This window comes from Pinus tabuliformis, chromosome 7 (genome assembly GCF_031772625.1).
Source record: "Pinus tabuliformis cultivar Carrire ecotype Pingquan chromosome 7, CPIR1, whole genome shotgun sequence".
NCBI lineage: Eukaryota > Viridiplantae > Streptophyta > Pinopsida > Pinales > Pinaceae > Pinus > Pinus tabuliformis.
Genome location: NC_142293.1, coordinates 1,816,556,468 through 1,816,575,148, shown reverse-complemented (window position 1 = coordinate 1,816,575,148; position 18,681 = coordinate 1,816,556,468). Strand labels below are relative to the sequence as shown.

General features: G+C 40.1%; 1 protein-coding gene across 3 annotated transcripts in view; it reads left to right on the top strand.

Moving 5' to 3' along the window:
• XEG113 (xyloglucanase 113) overlaps positions 1-18,681 on the top strand; it is a 283,665-nt gene that overhangs the window by 95,318 nt on the left and 169,666 nt on the right. For all 3 annotated transcript variants that reach the window (XM_089460551.1, XM_089460549.1, XM_089460550.1), the window contains 2 exons: positions 16,154-16,410; positions 16,606-16,741. In XM_089460551.1, the coding sequence (XP_089316677.1) occupies positions 16,154-16,410; positions 16,606-16,741 (393 nt within the window). The remainder of the gene's footprint in view (positions 1-16,153; positions 16,411-16,605; positions 16,742-18,681) is intronic.

Here is an 18,681-nt window from a genome sequence, read left to right as displayed (position 1 = left end):
GAGAGTCAGCTTCACCTACTACGCAGTCAGAGAGAGAGAGAATGCTGGTCAACGCTGGTCAAAGTTTCAATCTGCAGCTTGTAAACCCTAGAAAACTGCGTCCTTCCTTCCCACGTGTGAGAGAGAGACCTTTCTGTGTAGGAGAGAGAAGAGACTCTCTTTCTACATGGGAGAGAGAGATGTGTGATGAGAAGTGAAGTGTGCAAATGAGGAGAATGCTCCTTGTATTTATATGCAAAACGTTGATGATGAATAGATGCGTCTGTTGGGCTTCTGAGCCTACATAAGTTGCTGGCCGACTTTGACAATTAGTCCATAATATAAATAAATTCATATCTCCATAAATACTTATCAGAATCGGATGATCTTTAGATCAATCCTACACCTCTCGACGAGAGGAATCCAAGAAAAATATAATCAACCATGAATAAGGTGACCCACATGAAGTTTGGCCCTAGTTGCCAATTTTAACACTCCCTCTCAACTAGGGAGAACTTCATCTGCAATCTGTCGGACTGTCACTGCTGTCCATCCATCAAATGCATTGTCTGGTATGGCTTGACCCTTCTTGCTCTGCTCTGCTCTGCTCGGTTTTGCTCTGCTTTGCTCGAATTATGAAGAAGAAGAAATGATCGAGGATGTATCATACCATCCTCCACTAACCCGAAGTCAGTCTCAGAGTGTGTACCACTCTCACTGGTCCTAGACCAGTATCATTAATCCCAGATCAATGAAGGTCATCCTAGCATAGGGAGTACGGTAGATACAACAATGCGTCCATCGGTACTACTATGGTCCCTATCCTCATTTCCCTGCTCATTGATCAGATGAGAGGTACTTCCCATGAGTCCCAGACTACATGGGTAGGATGCCTCGACAAGAGAACTAATCATCCTGTCCACAGTAGAGCGAATCATTCTGTCCACAGGAGAGCGAATCATCCTGTTCACAGGAGAGCGAATCATCCTGTCCAGTGGATGCCACAGAGAACTAATCATATTGGTCTACAAGAGAACGAATCATCCTGTTCCACAATTGCCATGGAGAACACATCATCCAGGCCCACAGGAGAACTAATCATCCTGTTCCATAGTCGCCACGGGGTGTCACAGGGGAAGGTTGAACCTTTTACCCTGTACAAAGTGCACCAACAAGGGATGGGAGTCACCCTGTGGTCATATGTCGCTCCAAGAAGTACCCCGCGCCCCCCTGCAGCTCTGAGAGCTCAGTACATCATACTTGACCCTCATCAGAGGGTCTCTGAACGACATCAAGTCGTTCTCGGAAAGTCAGGAATTTGATCTTTCCTAGGGGCTTTATCAGAATGTCGGTGACCTGTTCATCTGTACTGATATGTTGGAGCCTTATTGCTCCTCTCTGCACCATATCTCGAATATAGTGGTACCTGATATCGATATGCTTGGAGCAATCATGAAATACAGGATTTTCTGATAAACCCATCCCGCTTTGGTTGTCACCTAGAATCACGGTGGTATCCAATGTAAATCCAAACAACTCACTGAAGAGCTTCGCAACCAGACTGCCTCACAAGAGGCCATGCTAGCAGCAATGTATTCTGCCTCGGCAATGCTGAGAGCCACCGACATCTGCTTCTTGCTCATCTAGGATATCGACAGATCCCAAAGAGAAACAACACCCGGATTGCTCTTCCGATCGTCCACATTGCCTGCCCAATCAGCATCAGTACACCCAAGTAGTCTCACATTTCCGGCAGTGTATCTTAATCCATGAGTGATTGTGCCACAAAGATATCTCAGCAGATTCTTGGCACCAATCCAATGTGAGTGACGAGGCTCAACCATATGTTGGCTCAAAGTGTTGACTGCAAAGCATATATTTGGACGGGAGTTCACCAAGAACATCAATGCTCCGATGAGCTGTCGATACTCGGTAGCATTTCGTAAAACGGGTTCGGCAACACTACCGCTTAACTTCTTAAAGTTAAGCTCCATCGGGGTAGTTACGGTCTTGCAGTCCACCACGCCGAATCTTTCGAATATCTTCACCACATACTTTCCTTGAGATAGGAAAATCTCCCTTGGTTTCTGCCAGACTTCGAGTCCTAGGAAATAGTGCATGAGTCCTAGATCTTTCATCTCGAATTCAGAAGCCAGCTCCCTCTTACATTTGTGAATGAGAGGGTTTGCACTTGTTAGGAAGAGGTTGTCAACATAAAGCACCAGTATGAGAGGCTTGTCATCTATAACCTTGAAGTAAAGGTTAGGGTCGGCTTCACTCCTAGTGAATCCCAACGTCATCAAGTAGCTATCGATCCCCTCATACTCCGGAAGAAACGGAGGACTTCATTCAGTGACTCCGCGATCGCCCTCTAAACGATCAAAATAAGGTAGAGCTTGAAGATACGTTTTGTATTCCATTAGTTTCTCTGTGCCTCTAGCCGGGTGGGCGCCGGTCTTTTCCCCCTAAGAACCATGCTCGGGGTGCTTGCTTTAGCATGTAAAGGGCCTTCTTCAACCTGCACACATGAGATTCTCGATCATAAATCTCAAATCCTTCGGATCGCTGCACATAGACCTCTTCTTTGATCGAACCATGTAAGAATGCAGTCTTGACATCCATCTGATGTAGGTTCCATCCTTGCGAAGTAGCAAAGGCTATGATCGAGCAGATTGTGGTATATCCGGCAACAAGTGCAAATATCTCATCATAGTCTATATCTTCCTTTTGGGAGAAGCCTCGAGCGACAAAACGAGCCTTATACTTTTCCGTACTTCCATCAGCTGCATGCTTTATCTTATAAAGCCATTTAGAAGTGACAACTGTCTTGTCCTGGGGTCTGGGGACCACATCCCAGACATCGTTCTTCATAATAGACTCATATTCTTCGGTCATAGCATCCTTCCATACTTGATGCTTGATGGAATCTGTGAATGATAAAGGCTCATTTTGGATGATTGTGCTCATGATAGTCAGGTATCCCTAATACCTGTTCGGCTTCTTACTTTCACGGAAGGTTCCACAGGGAGCTGTGTGTCCTTCAGCATCATCAAGTGTCCCCCTAAGCCATGAAGGCCTCTTCCTTGAAGAGGAAGGCTCAGGTGGTGGAGGATCAATAGGATCCATAGGTTCTTCCACATCGGGCATTGTCTCATCTTCCTTTTCCTTTGGTTCCTTGGTGTCAGCTTCTTTAGATCCCTTAAAGTAGGAAGATTGTCTACTTTGCTAAGAGCCATATCTTCATCAAAGGTGACATCATGACTAATCTCGACTTCCCTTTGACCAGCTACATAGATTCTATAGCCCTTAGTATTTTCGCTATAGCCCACGAAGATTCCTTTCTTTCCAGATGCACCCAATTTATTCCTTTTCTCTTTCGGCACATGAAAAAATATAGGGCTTCCAAAAATTCTAAAATGAGATACGTCAGGTTTCTTACCAGTGAACATTTCTTCAGGAGTTTTGGAACCCAATGCTTGATGACGACATCGGTTTTGTACATATACGGTGGTTTTTGCAGCTTCGGCCCATAAAAACTTCAGAAGTCTTTGATCATGGAGCATAGCATGGACAACTTCCACAATCGTACGGTTCTTCCTTTCCGCCACACCATTCTGCTAAGGAGTATAGGGTGTAGTTGTCTCCCTCTTAATGCCAGCCTCTTTGCAAAAGTTATGAAACTCATTGGATTCATATTCAGTCCCATCTTCAGTCCTTAGGATCTTGATCTTCTTTTCGGTTTGATTCTCCATCAAGGCTTTGAAGTGTCAAAACCAAGAGAACACTTCATCCTTTTTTTTCAAGAAATATATCCAAGTCTTGCAAGAATAATCATATGTAAAAGTGAGGTAATATAAATATCCTCCCAAGGAGTTCATAGGCATCATATCGGATATGTCTGGACTCTGAGTGAACTAACTGCAATATATTGGAGGTCTTGCTTTGGCTTGAGGGGAATGGTCCCCTTTTTAGCTTTCCTTCGGCACATCCTAGACATACACCTTCTTGCTCTAATCTGAACTTGGGCGTCCCTGTCACCATTTTTCTCACATTGGGTAGAGCTTTATAATGAAGGTGAGCAAACCTCCGATGCCATAGTTCGAACTGAAGAGATGTGTCACAAGACATGACGCCCTATAATGAATCAATTCGAAACCCAAGAGTGAAAACATCTTTAAAGTTCTTTTTCCATACACGTACCTTGCCATCGCTGAAGGCCACCTTGTAGCCTTTGTCTTCCATTGTCGAAATGGACACAGGATGTTTTTGAGATCAGGTACATATAATACATCTTGTAAATGGATTGTATTTCCCTGATTCAATTGAAGAGTGGCATTTCCTACGCCTTTCACGAGATATTTTGAATTGTCTCCAAGAAAAACTTCTAGGTTGGTTTCTTTCTCTACCAGATTATAGAGAGCTTCTTTGTAACCAGTGAAGTGCCTTGAGGCACCACTATCAATAAGCCAATTTCCCAGCGAGTCCGGGGGAGCAGTGGTAGATAGAGCAGCTGGTAGATAATACTCATCTTGCTTATTGTCTATAGTGTTAGATTCATACCTGGAATTTCTTGCCTTCTTGAATGGTTGTCCTATTCCTTGATTTCCAACACTCCTTTTACCTCGGCCATTTGATTGCCTTGAGAGCGATTTTGAACATCATCCCAGTGTGAGTTCCTTTTATTAGGACACTCCCTTGCATAAAGACCTGGTTTATTGCAATGGTAACATCGTCCTTTTCCACCCTTTGGTCCAGTCTTCCTTTTGGATTTAGCCTCGGAATTGTTTCTTCTTTAAGCATGAGAAGAAAAGGCAGCGGGATGACCTTTAAGTGTGGGCATTTCCTGTTCTTCCATTCTTGCTTCTTCTTGAATGCATCTGGCCATTAATTCCTCAAATCCAGGAATTACATTATTGTTGAGGAGAGTTGTCATGAATATATAGTTATACCATTCAGATGGTAGTCCTCCAAGAGTTGTGAGTGCCATTTCCTTGTTAGGAATTACTTCCCCAATAGATAGGAGATCGTTCTTGATCTCGGTGATCCTTAAGAAATATGCTTGCATATTTTCATCTTTGACCTTCTTAATTTCCTTCAACTTATTTTTAAGAAACAGAACTTGGTTTGCATCATTAACTTTAAATAAACTCACGAGTCTATTGTAGATTTCCTTGGAGGTGTTCAGCTCAGAAACATAGGCTGCCAAGCGCTTGTCGATATTGTTCCGGATGATCTTCTTTGCTTAGACTTCTCCCTTGTTCCATTTGTTCTTGGCAGCAGCGGATGCATTTGATGGAGGCTCGACAACTCTGCCTCTCACATGGTCTAGCACTTCTTGTTCTTTTAATGTTAGATTGAGAGACATCTTCCAGCCGTGGTAGTCAGACTTCTCACGGAGTTTGTCTTCAGCAGGGAAGTGTGTTGAGGACCCCATAGTTCTTTTTAGATAGCCTTGTCTTCGGTGATTGCTCTTACTCTTGCTTGGGCTTTGTCTTCACCTCAGCTCCGATACGATGTTAAATTATGGTATGTTCTATGCTTAGAGCAGTTTACTTATCTTTCCTTTTATTATCCACAGATTAGCAATCACATGTACATTAAGTGTAGATAGAACATTTTAAATGATCAACAGAAAATAAGCCAAGACAAGAGACACAAGATGTGGCGGCTAGCCAGGGACAAACCCCAATATGGGGAAACCCTTTGATCAAATCTTCTTTTATCTTCAATAATTCAGCAGAGAGAAATAGTACAAAAGTCTGATTTATATCAACAGCATCAGCGACATCAGCCCTAAACTAGGGCAGTCAATATCTGTCAAACTGGAGGTCGGATCACCTTGATTCCTGTGCCAAAAAATGCGGCCTTCCAAGGAGAGTCAGCTTCAGCTACTGCGCAGTCAGAGAGAGACAGAGAATGCTGGTCAACGCTAGTCAAAGTTTCAATCTGCAACTTGCAAACCCTTGAAAATTGCATCCTTCCTTCCCACGTGTGAGAGAGAGACCTTTCTGCGCAAGAGAGAGAAGAGACTCTTTTTCTACACATGAGAGAGAGAGATGTGTGATGAGAACTGAAGTGTGCAAATGAGGAGAATGCTCCTTGTATTTATATGCAAAACGTTGATGATAAATAGATGCGTCTGTTGGGCTTCTGAGCCTGCATGAGTTGCTGGCTGATTTTGACAATTAGTCCATAATCTAAATAAATTCATATCTCCATAAATACTTATCGGAATCAGATGATCTTTAGATCAATCCTACACCTCTCGACGAGAGGAATCCAAGGAAAATATAATCAACCATGAATAAGGTGACCCACATGAAGTTTGGCCCTAGTTGCCAATTTTAACAGCAAGTGCCAAGGAGCAAGGAGCAAGATAAAGCAAGGAGCAAGGAGTTAGGAACAAGGGGAGATTGGAGGCCAAAGAGGTAGGTTCTATTCTAGCAATTTTTTTTAATGTTCATTACGAAATAAATAAATAATTTTTTTTCTCCCATTCCCATACTCATTCCCATTCCATTTTTTTGCATATTCAAACATCATGGTTATATTTCTTGGCATTTTCTTCTTCTTGGTTCCTTTTTTGGTTATTATGGTGTTGGAGAGTAGAAAAAGGAGGGTTGAAAATGAAGAAGGGGATGAAGAAGTGGGTCATAGTGGATTTGATGAAAACCCCAGAGAGGAGGAGCTGGAGGAGAGTGAACATGAGTCTCAAAAAAATAAACAAGACCAAACTCCATTGTGGAAATATGTTAATAGGCCTGAAGCAGGGAAAGGGGGTGGAACCACTAAATTTCATTGCCCCCATTGCAACAATAATTACACAGGTTCATACACTTGTGCCAGAAAGCATCTCTGAGGGAAAAGGCATTGGGATGCAGATAAAAAAATAGGAATCAAAACTTGTACGGGTGTGCTAGTAGCAAATAGAGCCAAATACATAAGGGAAGAGGAGGAAGCCCAATACAAATCTAAAAAATGAAAAGGTTTCTTTGAACGAAGCTCACAATCACATGCACAAAGAACTCCTTCAACATCCTCCCAAGGCAGTGGTTATGGAGGCATAGGGTCACCAAGTTTAAGGCATAGAAGCATATCAGATTTCCTTGATGAAGGGTGTAGGAATGATGTGGATTCAAAAGTTTACAGGTTTCTCTATGCATGTGGGATACCATTCAATTTTCTTCGTTCACCTTATAGGCACGAAATGGTTTCTGCCATAATTGATGCCCCTAAACGATACAAGAGCCCTGGGTATGACAAGGCTAGAATCGTTGGACTTGATCATGAAAAGGCAAAAATATCACATTCTTTGAGTAGAATGACAAGTTCTTGGACTGACTATGGGGTGTCCATTGTATCTGATGGATGGACAAATGTAAAAGGCAAGCCATTAATAAGTGTTCTTGCTGTGTCTGTTAGTGGTGCCATCTTTCTTTCAGCATATGATTACTCAGACAAGTTCAAGACCGACATCAACATTGCAGAACCATTACTTGAAACAATTGACGGTATTGGGCCATACAATGTCATCCAAGTCATCACTAATAGTGCTCCTAATTGAAAGGCAACGGAGGCAATTATTGAGGATAAATACCCCAACATATTTTGGTCTAGGTGTTTGGTTCACACAATGAACCTTTTGATGCATGATATTGTTAAGAACAAAAACGAACAATACAAATGGATTGGTGATTTGTACAAGAGAGGTAAAGAAATGATAAAATTTATTACAAATCATAGCAATACCCATGGCCTTTTCTGTAGTGACCCAAGATTGGAGTTGTTGAAGATTGCCAGGACTAGATTTGATAGTTATTACCTCACCTTCAGGCGCCTTTTGAAGGTAAGAGAGTCATTGGCTAGCATGGTATCAAGTCCACATTGGCAATTATTAAAGGAAAGGGCTACAAATGCAGCTGACAGGCAAGGTTTTGAACAGGTGGAGGAGACAACTCTTGATGGTATGTTTTGGGCACGTGTGAGGCAAGTATTGGATTTCACCAAGCCCGTTTATCACATGATTCGGTTTGCAGATACAGATAAACCAATGATTGGCGAGGTGTATGAGCAGATGGATAACCATGTTGGGGCAAATAAAAGATATTGCTCATAAAAATGATCCCAACTTGTATAAACTGATTCACTATTGTGTGTGTATACTGTGGGATAAACTTAATGTTCAACTACATGCCTTGGCGTATATCCTTACACCAAAATACTACTCTGCATCTTGGTTGGGCCAACCTGCACTAGGGGGTGGGGTTAGGGTCAAACCCCATATAGATGGAGAGGTATCTACAGGATATTTGCAAGCATTAGACAAGTTGATACCTGACAGGGAGGAATGTGCTAGTCTGCGTCTTGAATTAGGCAGATACTTCAGTTGCACTGGTTTGTTTGGTACCTTCCATGCAATGGAAGATAGAGACAGATTTGATGCTCTCACATGGTGGGAAGCATATGGCGGGCAGGGACTTTTGCCAAAAATGGCAAAAAAAGTTCTCTCACAGGTTGTAAATACTTCTTTTGCAGAGAGGTGTTGGAGCACCTACAACTTCATACATAATGTGAAAAGAAACAGACACAATGAAAATCGGGCAGAAAGCTTGGTTTATGTGCACTACAACTTGAGGTTGTTGAGTCATTACTGTGATTGGGCTTATGAGGATCCAACATATAAAATTTGGGACAACCACCTAGAGGATGATAATTTGGAGGATGGCACTATATATCTTGAAGAATTGGAAGCAAAACTTATGAGAGAGGAAGATGAAGCAATAACCATGCCACCTCCACCATCCAGTAGCAGTGCTAGAGTTTCGAGTCTTGTTCCTTTGCTGTCACCGCCTCTATCTACACCCTCACGTGGAGGGCATGTGCCTTTTGGTTTTGGTCGTCGGCCTGTGCGGGAGGAGACTCCTAGAAGACCACCACGACCTGCTCATACATCAGACACTTTTCTTGGCAAGGGCCACATGAAGTAGTAGATAATAGATATACAGTTTACTTGTCTTTTCTAGTTTCTAGTAGTTTTCATAATTGTTGACTCTTTCATATTTATTATGATATTTTTTGTAAACAATGTATGACAATTTAAGTTTTAAGTTTAAAGTTGGCAATTATAACTCATTGGTAATGATTCTGAATTATGAATATGATGCTCCGTGAAAGTTGTTTCATTTCATTTTATGTTAGATATTATTTCTTGTAATGGTTAAACTTAGCTTACAAGTACAACTTTGGTGATCAATGATGATAAATGTTATATATTGAATTTTCAATTTTGAAAGCTTGAAGTTGAAACTTTAAGATTGATGAATCATGATTCATGAGACTCAATATGTTGTATGTTACTAACTTGTGGATGTGGTTGATGAAGATTATAACTTCTAGATGATTGTTTTTATATGGTTCAATGATCAAGCTATGTTTTTTTTTTTTGAATATATATATATATATATCTAATTCATCATTCTACATGTTTTTGTTGACATATATGTATCAAAATAAAAAAATATATATATCATATAAAAATGCTTCGGGATTCGCTCCTAAACCAGAGTTTTTGAAAATGTCGCTCCCACATCTGTTTTCGCTCCCGCTCCCAAGTAACAGTGGTAAGAATTGTCCTTGTGGTGACACTCTTTGAAGCTCTTCCTATAAATTCCATTGTTCCTTGGGTTAGTAAGTGCTTGAAATTTGTGGCAGGGCATCAAATTTCAGCCTCCTCAGGAACAAGATTCGCTTATCTTTGACATCCTTGACTCCATATACCCAAAGGACAAGGCAGTAGTCCAAATCATTGGTGATCAATCCTATTTTTCATCCATCTTTTCTCCCTCTTAAAATTTGGTCTTTTTAAGGCTAGACTAGTCAACTAGGGTTGGTACGAAATTCTAAGGAAAAAGATTTTTGGTGGTTGGAGAGCGTAAACGTCAAGAGGAATGTCTTTGTTACAACATCTCCCTTTTGGTGGGCATCCACTTCAATTTCACCCATAAAATCTCTTGCCCTTGGTGTTTTCCCTAAGAGGGAAACCCTAGTCGTCTTCTCTGAGGACTTCTTTGAAGGATCCATGAGCCTTGACTGTGTTGTAATCAATAATAAGGAACCTTTTCTCCTTGTCTTGACTTTTGGGAGCTCTAGCACAAACCTAACCTATCAAACCCTAGGTCTTATGCACATCTTTCTAGGGACATCTTTCCATTGTCCAAAAGTCAAAGTTTGACCCCTCCATCTCAATGAACAAGGAAGGTCAATTTTTTGGGAGATTTGTGTCAGCTAATCAAGGGATCAAATTTTTTCCACAAGGATCAAGCCATGGATCGATGCAACTAACTGTTATTTCCACTTTGAGGGGTTGATTCCTCTCATTCTCTATATAAGGAGGCTTTCTAGCTCCTTATAATAACTTCAATTAGAATTTTTTTTGTATTGAGCTAAGCTCTATTAGAATATTTTTAATAAAAGTGTTTGGGGTTTCAATTCAAGGTGTCTCTCTCTTGATGATTCATGGCATGTGCTGAATGGGTTTAATGCTCTAATTCTGTTCTTTAACTGGAGATTATTGTTTCATGGCTAGTGGTTGGACTATCTATAGCACATGTATCTTGCTTTAAGTTTTGGGCTAGAGTAACCACATTGAAGATGGTAGATCTAGCAAGTATCTCTATATTCTAGTTTATTTGTGTGAACGAACCCCTATGAAACTAATAATCTATCTTTCAAGTGTGTAGAGATTTTCAGGTGATTCAGCCCTTGGGCAAGCCCCAAGTTCATGAACTTTGAGGTGACCACACCTTGTTTGGGCTCTGAGCTTATCTAATGATCTATTGTGCAGGGTTTGGGTTTGTACATCAAAATACAAATTACTTCTATCAATTATTTTCAAAATCTATTTAGGCTAAAAAGATCTATTTGCTAACTAGAGCTTGATTTTAATTGTGAATAGTGTAAATAATTTTGTAAATATTTTTCTAACCCTTATATATTATTTTTCTTATTTTGTAAATAATATTTTGGGGTTTTATTTTAGAATTTTCTAGACTTGTGGTTTGGCTCTATTTATTTGACTTGTAGGTGCTACTAGCTCAAGGATTCATAGACAAATCTGAAGCAAGAGCCTTGAGACCCTCACCTAGCTTAGAAGGCTAGGGTTTGGGCCTATATTCACCTAAGGAGGAGCCGTCCAACCAAGAGAAGAAGTGCGTTTAGCCAAGGAGGGCTGATTTGGGGTCTAGAGACCCTAAGCTACAAGGCCCAAGTGCTAGAATTCCAATGCCTAGCCTCTTTGGGGAAGCCGCTAGCCTTAGACGCCTTATTTGTTGCATAAACTAGGGTTTTCTTAAGTATTTAACTTCTGAAGTGATTTTGTGGGTGGTCTCTTTAAGGTTAAAGTCATTTTGGGCTTGAAATTGATAACTTTGGCTTGCAGGAGGTGGCTGCAACCCTAAAAGGGTCATTTTACCCTAGCTGTAGGCCTAGTTAGGCCTTATTGACTTAGCCGCAGCCCTAGAGGGGCCTAATTTCACTTGTGCAATTGATTTTGAGGGCTAATACTTTGTTTCGCAGGCCTAAAGTGATTTTTGGCAAGGGTTTGGAGTGGTTTCTCATTGTATTTTTGTCATTGATCCAAGAAATTATGAGTTTGCTGGCTAATCATTGGTTTTGCAAGCTCATTATCCATTGAGAAAGGGTTTTGAAGGCTTATTATTCCATTTCACCATTCATTCTAGCCTTTGAGGCCTAGCCGCTAGCACAAGAAGGGCTGCAAGCCCTAGCCGCATGCTCTAAGAGGGTCGAATCATCTCTTGATTAGGGTTTTGGAGCTAACAATTTGTTTTGCAGAAGCTTGAAGAGGGTTTACACTTGCTCTAAGGCCAAAAGTTTCATTTTTGAAGCCCATACTTGCCATCCTTGCTCAATTTTCCTGGCTACAGGCCTAGGAGGTCATTTTAAGTCTAGCCGTGGGTTTTTGAGGGTAAGTTCATTGTGTTTTCAGACTAACATTGGTGGTTGCAGGTCTTGGAGGCCCTATATTGCTTATTCAAAGCCAAAACAACCCTTCTAGTGCCACAAACTTGTCAAACTAGCCATTGAAGAAAGGCCCTTTGGCCTCAAGTGTTTGGTCTCTCACCTTTTCCTCTCTTCTCTTTTGTATCATAATATATCAGATCTGAAGCTAATCTGGACAGTGGCATAATCAATCAATAATTACCTTAAGGAAGCCTAAAAACACTCTCACACAAGCTTAAGAACATAAGAGATTAACACTCATTATCTAAAGGCTTAATCATTATTGTGTTTGGTAGCTTCTCTTGTCAATTTTTGGACTGTGTTCATACTAATAATTTGCTGATCTGATTTTCAAAAGTTTGGTGCATTCCTCAAGTGATCTTATCATTGGTTAACTAGTTGCATATGTCTTGCATCTTGTCTAGTCACTAGCTTCTCTCATTGTTAGTAAGTTGCACTTGCATTACTAGTTGCAGACATTGCATATCATTGTTAGCAATCTCTTATTGTGCTTGTCTCTATTGGCGCTTGTTATTATTGTTTTTAAAATCTCTTTTTGTGTCTCATTGGCTTATAATCTCAATGATAAGAAGGAATTGCTCTCATTAGTGCTCTAAAATTATTCTTGTGCCTAATTGTTAAGTAACATTAACATAAGAGGACTTAATGAGATCTTATTGACACATTAATAAGCTCTAATAAGCTCTTGGATAATTGGAATTGCTAATCTTGTTTTACTAGGATAATTTGTTCTTTAAGTGCTTCATCTAATTGCTCTTGTCATCTTGTGTTGAATATCATTATAAGCATCTTGATTTCAAGTGATTTAATCCTGTAGGAGCATTTAACTTATTTAATAATCTCTTTGAAGTAGTCATTCATATCTTGCACCATCATTGTAGGTTATAAGTGCATCTCTAAAATTTACCTCCAAGCATAAGCTTGGTTGTAAAAAAGATAGGACCACCTTCTTCACACAATTTGCGAAGTCTAGACCCTCATTCGGAGTTAACACATCGACCTAGCATTTTTCTTGTGGGCAATCTTTTGTAGGAATGGGGCGCTTGGGTGGTTAGAACTCCAGTGAAGGTATCATTACCTTAACCTCCTTCCCTTGGACTTCTTTCTACAACTTGCGTTTGAGACTAGCTTCAAAAGAATTGAGAAGAGGGATTCACCTAGATTAGGCATATAAATAAAATCTACCAAGAGATTGCATCTCACATAGATTTAAGTCTTGCACTTCATTTAGGATAGATTTTGCATCCTGTAGCAACTGTTCATTCGATAACTTGGAATATTAATCCACATTGAGCAAGTAATTAATCTTAATGACACTGGTTTCTGATTCATAATCTTAAGGAATCTAATAAAGTTGTGCTTAATACTCATACTTGCTGTTTAATTTCAAACCAAATTGCTAGGCCATTCAGTTGTGTCTCCTAGACGTGTTGGTTCCCAACAAGTTGCTCACCATCTCATTCGTAGGGACTACCCCCCTTAGCCTGCATTTTGGAGGCAACTTAAACAAAGAGGGCAGGGATGATAGTTACACCCTTGCCTTGAGCATTGGCGCAAGTCTATGTACAATTTGAGCGACAACAGGGCCCCACATGATGACTTGCATGGAGAGTTGGGGGCCATCCCCTAGTTCGTGATTTATGGAGCCCTCTCACACATTTTGGTACCAAGAGGACTCAACGTGGCCCTCCAATGGCCCTACGTCAGCATGACGTCATCAATTCAACTAACATTTTGATTGTTAATTCATAATTTGCAAAAGCTACTCGGTCAGATTGTGACCAAGGGAAATATCTTACCAATTTTTATAATGTTTGGGGGCTTATAGGCTAAATTCGACCTAGTGGGACTCATAAATAAAACTCAACTTCATTTGTATTGGATCATCATCACACTTGGGAATTTCGGCCTTCTTGGCAAATCCACACTTTTTCTTTGGATTAGCTATTGGATGTCTTGGATGCATTTTGATATTTGGAGCTGAAATTTGATTTTCTTTGGAGCTATCTCTTGATTTGTGGATGGATATATCATATTGTCATCTTGTAAGTGCCTCTTGTTGAAGTTTTATTCTTGAAAAATGTCTAATGTATGGAATTGTTGCAACTAGATTAATGCTATATTGTGCCCTAATTGTTGAAAATTTATTTTGAAAGCTATTTGGTTGGCAATTGCACATGTTACTCATAGCATGACATGTGATGAATGTTCCTAGTGGATGAAATTTTTTTTTTCCTCCATAAAACTCCATAAATTTTGAGTGGGTAATTGTTGAGGGTTGGTAGCTAGGGCATCAACCTTTGACCTCCTTAAGGACGATTTTGGAAAATCTAAAGCATCTAGGACTCCATATGCCGAAAGGACAAGGCATTGGTCCAAGCCATTTGGTGATCAAACCTCTTTTTCTCCATTATTTCTCATTTCAAAATTTTGGTCCCCTCTTCATAGACAGCTAGGCTAGGGCATAGAGCGGAATTCTCTAGAGAGTGAGAAGGTGGATTTTGGGAGCATAGACTTGAAGCTTAAGGTCTCATCTACAATACCTCAAAGTTTGAAAAACATCGCTTGAGTTTCATCCATAAAAACTCTTGCCCTAGGTGTGCTCTAGAAGGGAAACCCTAGTTCTCATTCATTTGACTTGGGGACTTCTTTGAGGGTTGTATGAACATAGTACTCGGTGGAGTAAATCATAAGAAGCCCTTTCTTCTCCTTGCATTGATCTTGGGAGTACCTCTAATCATGATAACTCACAAAACCCTAGGTCTTGTGCAAGTTCTTTCTAGGTCTCTTAAAGGGAGCGAAGAGCCTTTAGAAGTGTTAAACCATCACATAGAATTCCTTTGAGAGGTCTTACCTCATCACTGAGTACCATAAAACCTAGAACATCAATCAAAGGTGATTATCTATTTACTGGGACTCCTCCCATCGGTGAAAATCCATAAAGAGCTGGGGGCCTTGGTTGTGGTGATAGTTGGCCATCGTCCTATTGTTATTACTTAGTCTAGCTCTTTGTCCTATAGGCTTTCCCTCCTCAGGGCCTGCTAGATTTTGTGGTAACAAGTCATATAGGCCAATTTCTAGTGTGCCGTGCAGATCGATTTGGCTGGGGTGTACAGGCCAAATTTCACTGAGCCATACAGCTAATTTGCTGGGTCAAATGGCTGATTTTTTTGGGTAAATTGCTATTGTAAATTCCTAAGAAAATATTTGTTGTAGTCAATTTTCTGAAGCTGAATAAAGAGCCCAAGTTTTCTGGTTTTCCCCATATTGGGGTTTCCAGGGTAAAAATTGTGTCAAATATTTTTATTTGTCTGATTCATTGTTTGTTCATTTTTGCTGTGCACACTAAGTTAGGAACCTAGAATTTTTCCTGTTATAAAATTTCAGATCTAATGGAATTCATTTTTTTTGCTGTTTTGAGAAATTTTATTGAACATTAAACATGATCTGGGTTCAAGAAAACTAACATTCTAAAGTCCCCATCGGTCTTATTTACTGGTAGCTCAGGGCCGCCAGTAATAAGAAAACAAAGGGCATCTCAGGATATTTGTGTACAATTACTTAAATGCTTCTGAAAAGCTGATTCTCTGAAACTAGGTGCTACAACAACTGCTTGCATGTGCCTGTGTTGGGAGAGAGAGAATCAGTTGCTGTATTTTCAAGCCAATTGATAGGCTTGCTAATGTAATGGCCTTCTTGTTTCTTTTACAGCCCACTGTGGAAGAGATATGTCATGTGTGTGTGTTTAATGCCAATAAACTAAAATGGAAAATAATTGACATCCATAGTCTAATGCAAAATAAAAAAGCTAAGATATGTTCATCTTAGCTTGGATCTTTTAAACAGTGAGAGGTTTGCACTGGATTTTCTTTAATCTCTCTCAGGGCTTAGTGTAATGTAAGATGTATGATTTATGAAAAAGAAAATATGTAAGTACTGGACAGAGATTATGCAGGAAACTAGGAGAAAAATCATCTTTAATTAGTTGAAGCATTTTAGCTGTTGTATATGACTGATTGATTTTAATTGAGAATAATTATGCAATATGTAAAATTTCTTACGGGCCTGAAGAATTCAGTTTTTTGTTTTGGCTTAAGATGTGTACCCAGCTAAACATTAATTTCTATCTTTGCAGTGACTGGTGCACTTAATGTTGGAATTTTCCATTGGCGGCCTTCAAATGTGTCAATAAGATTTGCACAGGAATGGAATAAGATGCTTGTAGAAGATGACAAAATTTGGGATCAGAATGGTTTTAATGACCTCATACGAACACAGTTTGGTCCATCTGTTGATGCAGAAAGTGGACTTGTTTATGCCTTTGATGGTACACTCAAGTTAGGCATACTACCTGCAAGTATCTTCTGCAGTGGTCATACATATTTTGTGCAGGTAAAAAGTATAGCCTGCCTAATCTCAGAGTTTTTATCTGATGAAATCTGTGAGATGCTGTTAATGTACCTTTTTGTTCTTCTGATTAAGATGTAAGTTTGGTTCTCTTTAAACATGTAACCAACATGATGATTGTCATTTTGATGAACCACTCTGTTGGTGCCTGTTTGATATAATTTTGTCCTGGAATGGCAGGCTCAATATGAACAACTAGGTCTTGCACCCTATGCAGTGCATACCACATTCCAATATGCAGGAACTGAAGGCAAGCGACATCGATTGCGTGAAGCAAAGTTTTTCTATGACAATCCAGAATACTATGATTCTCAAGGTGAATTGTGATTTAATTAAATTCGGTAGGAGTATAATATGTTATGAATTACACGAATTTTTAAACAATTTTTTTTTGTTGGTTGCAACTTGCATATGAAATTTGAATTACTCAGCACTGTGGTGGCTCTGATAATGATGTCTGCTTCCTTTCTGAGTTCTGTTTGAATCTGACAGTTACTATTTTGGTTTTGGGATAATGTATCTTTTATTTCATCACTGAACACTAAAGTATACATAAAAAAGTATGTATCATTGGGCTAAGATGTGATCCTACAAATTACCCTCACATAGGCAAGGAGTGCCAGCATACCTGCTTTGGCCCTAATTGCAAGACAGTCTACATCTTTTTATAAAAATACGAGTTTGGCTGAAATCTGGACTGCCACCTCTGATGTAAAAGCTATACACTCACCCAAGTGAAAGGAGAAGCAACTCCTGTAAAGGCTGTAGCCTGCGAGACATCTCCTTTTCCATTAAAAAGAGTTCTTTATCAATCTTATGGTGTCCTATATAAATTTGCCAGAATGTCTGACCATACATCTGTTCTTCAAAATGATCCCTTTCTATTGTTCAAATGATAAGGGGTGACAGAGAGAATAGCATCCTTAGTGACAACCCATTCTCAGATTACTCTGGCAACTCTTCATTCCTAAAACACATGCATAACAGATTAGACAATTTTATACTTCTAGTTCAGTTGTACTTTTCAGTGAAAATTAGTAGCAGGCATGAGAGTCAGAGATGATTACTTCTTTTTGCTTTCTTTCAACGCTTTTATTCTTGCTTACCTAAGCCACATTGAGGCTCCTTATCTCTGTAGAATGATTCACATACTCTGATTCAATAACTACAAATCATGTAACTGCAAATCTTGGGGAACCACCATATAAAGGCACATACTATATGCAGAAAAAATTAATATTCCATTAGCTGAAAAAACTGCAAATAATGTACAACATAGTACAAACAACATGCTGACTCACAGCCTCTGCCTTACATGGCAATGTTTACAGCCTTTGGCTCATACAACTCTTGCAGCCTCTGGCTCGCAACTTTGCTTACAGCTTGGCGTCACACAGAATGTCTAGGCACCACAACAACGCCTCAGATCGGGGGCTGTCACCCTGATCCCCAATCTCTTCGTTTAAGCTGTCTCCCTACAACAGACTAAGGGGGGTAGACCCTACAGAAATGAAATGAAGGAGGACCAATTGGGAACTAACCAATCTGGGAAACACAATTGAGTGACCAAATACTTGTTTAGATCTAGCAAGACTTAAATGATTCAATTTAGACAATTGATACCAGTGCTTTGTGGAGTCAACTATCTTGCTAAGAAATTTAGGACCAAGTACATGATGGACAACTGTTAAAATTGGCAACTAGGGCCAAACTCCATGTGGGTCACCTTATTTATGGCTGCTGATATTTTTCCTAGATTCCTCTCATCGAGAGGTGTAGGATTGATCTAAAGATCATCCGATTCCGACAAGTATTTATGGAGATATGAATTTATTTATAATTACTTAACAAATTGTCAAGGTCGGCTAGCAGCTAAGTGTGTGGCACACATGCCCAGCGTTTCATATAAATAGAAGAGAGGTTGAGTCATTTGGAACTCATTCATTCACTCATCTTCTCTCTCTCCTACGCATCAAAAAAAGGAGCCTCTCTCTCTCTCACGTGTGGCTGGAAAAGAAGACGTTCTAGGGCAAGGCAGACGCAAAAAGGAGGACGCTAGGGCTGCAGGTCATCTCTTTGACCAGTGTTGATCAAACGTTGACCATACAGGAGTGTGGATTTGGTGTGGCTACCTCTCCTAGGCAGGCCACAGATTTTGGCACGAAAACCGAGGTGATCTGACCTCTAGTTTGACCGGTGTTGACTGCCCTAGTTTGGGGCAGCAAGTTGACTTCAGTCAACTACAGTTTCACTGCT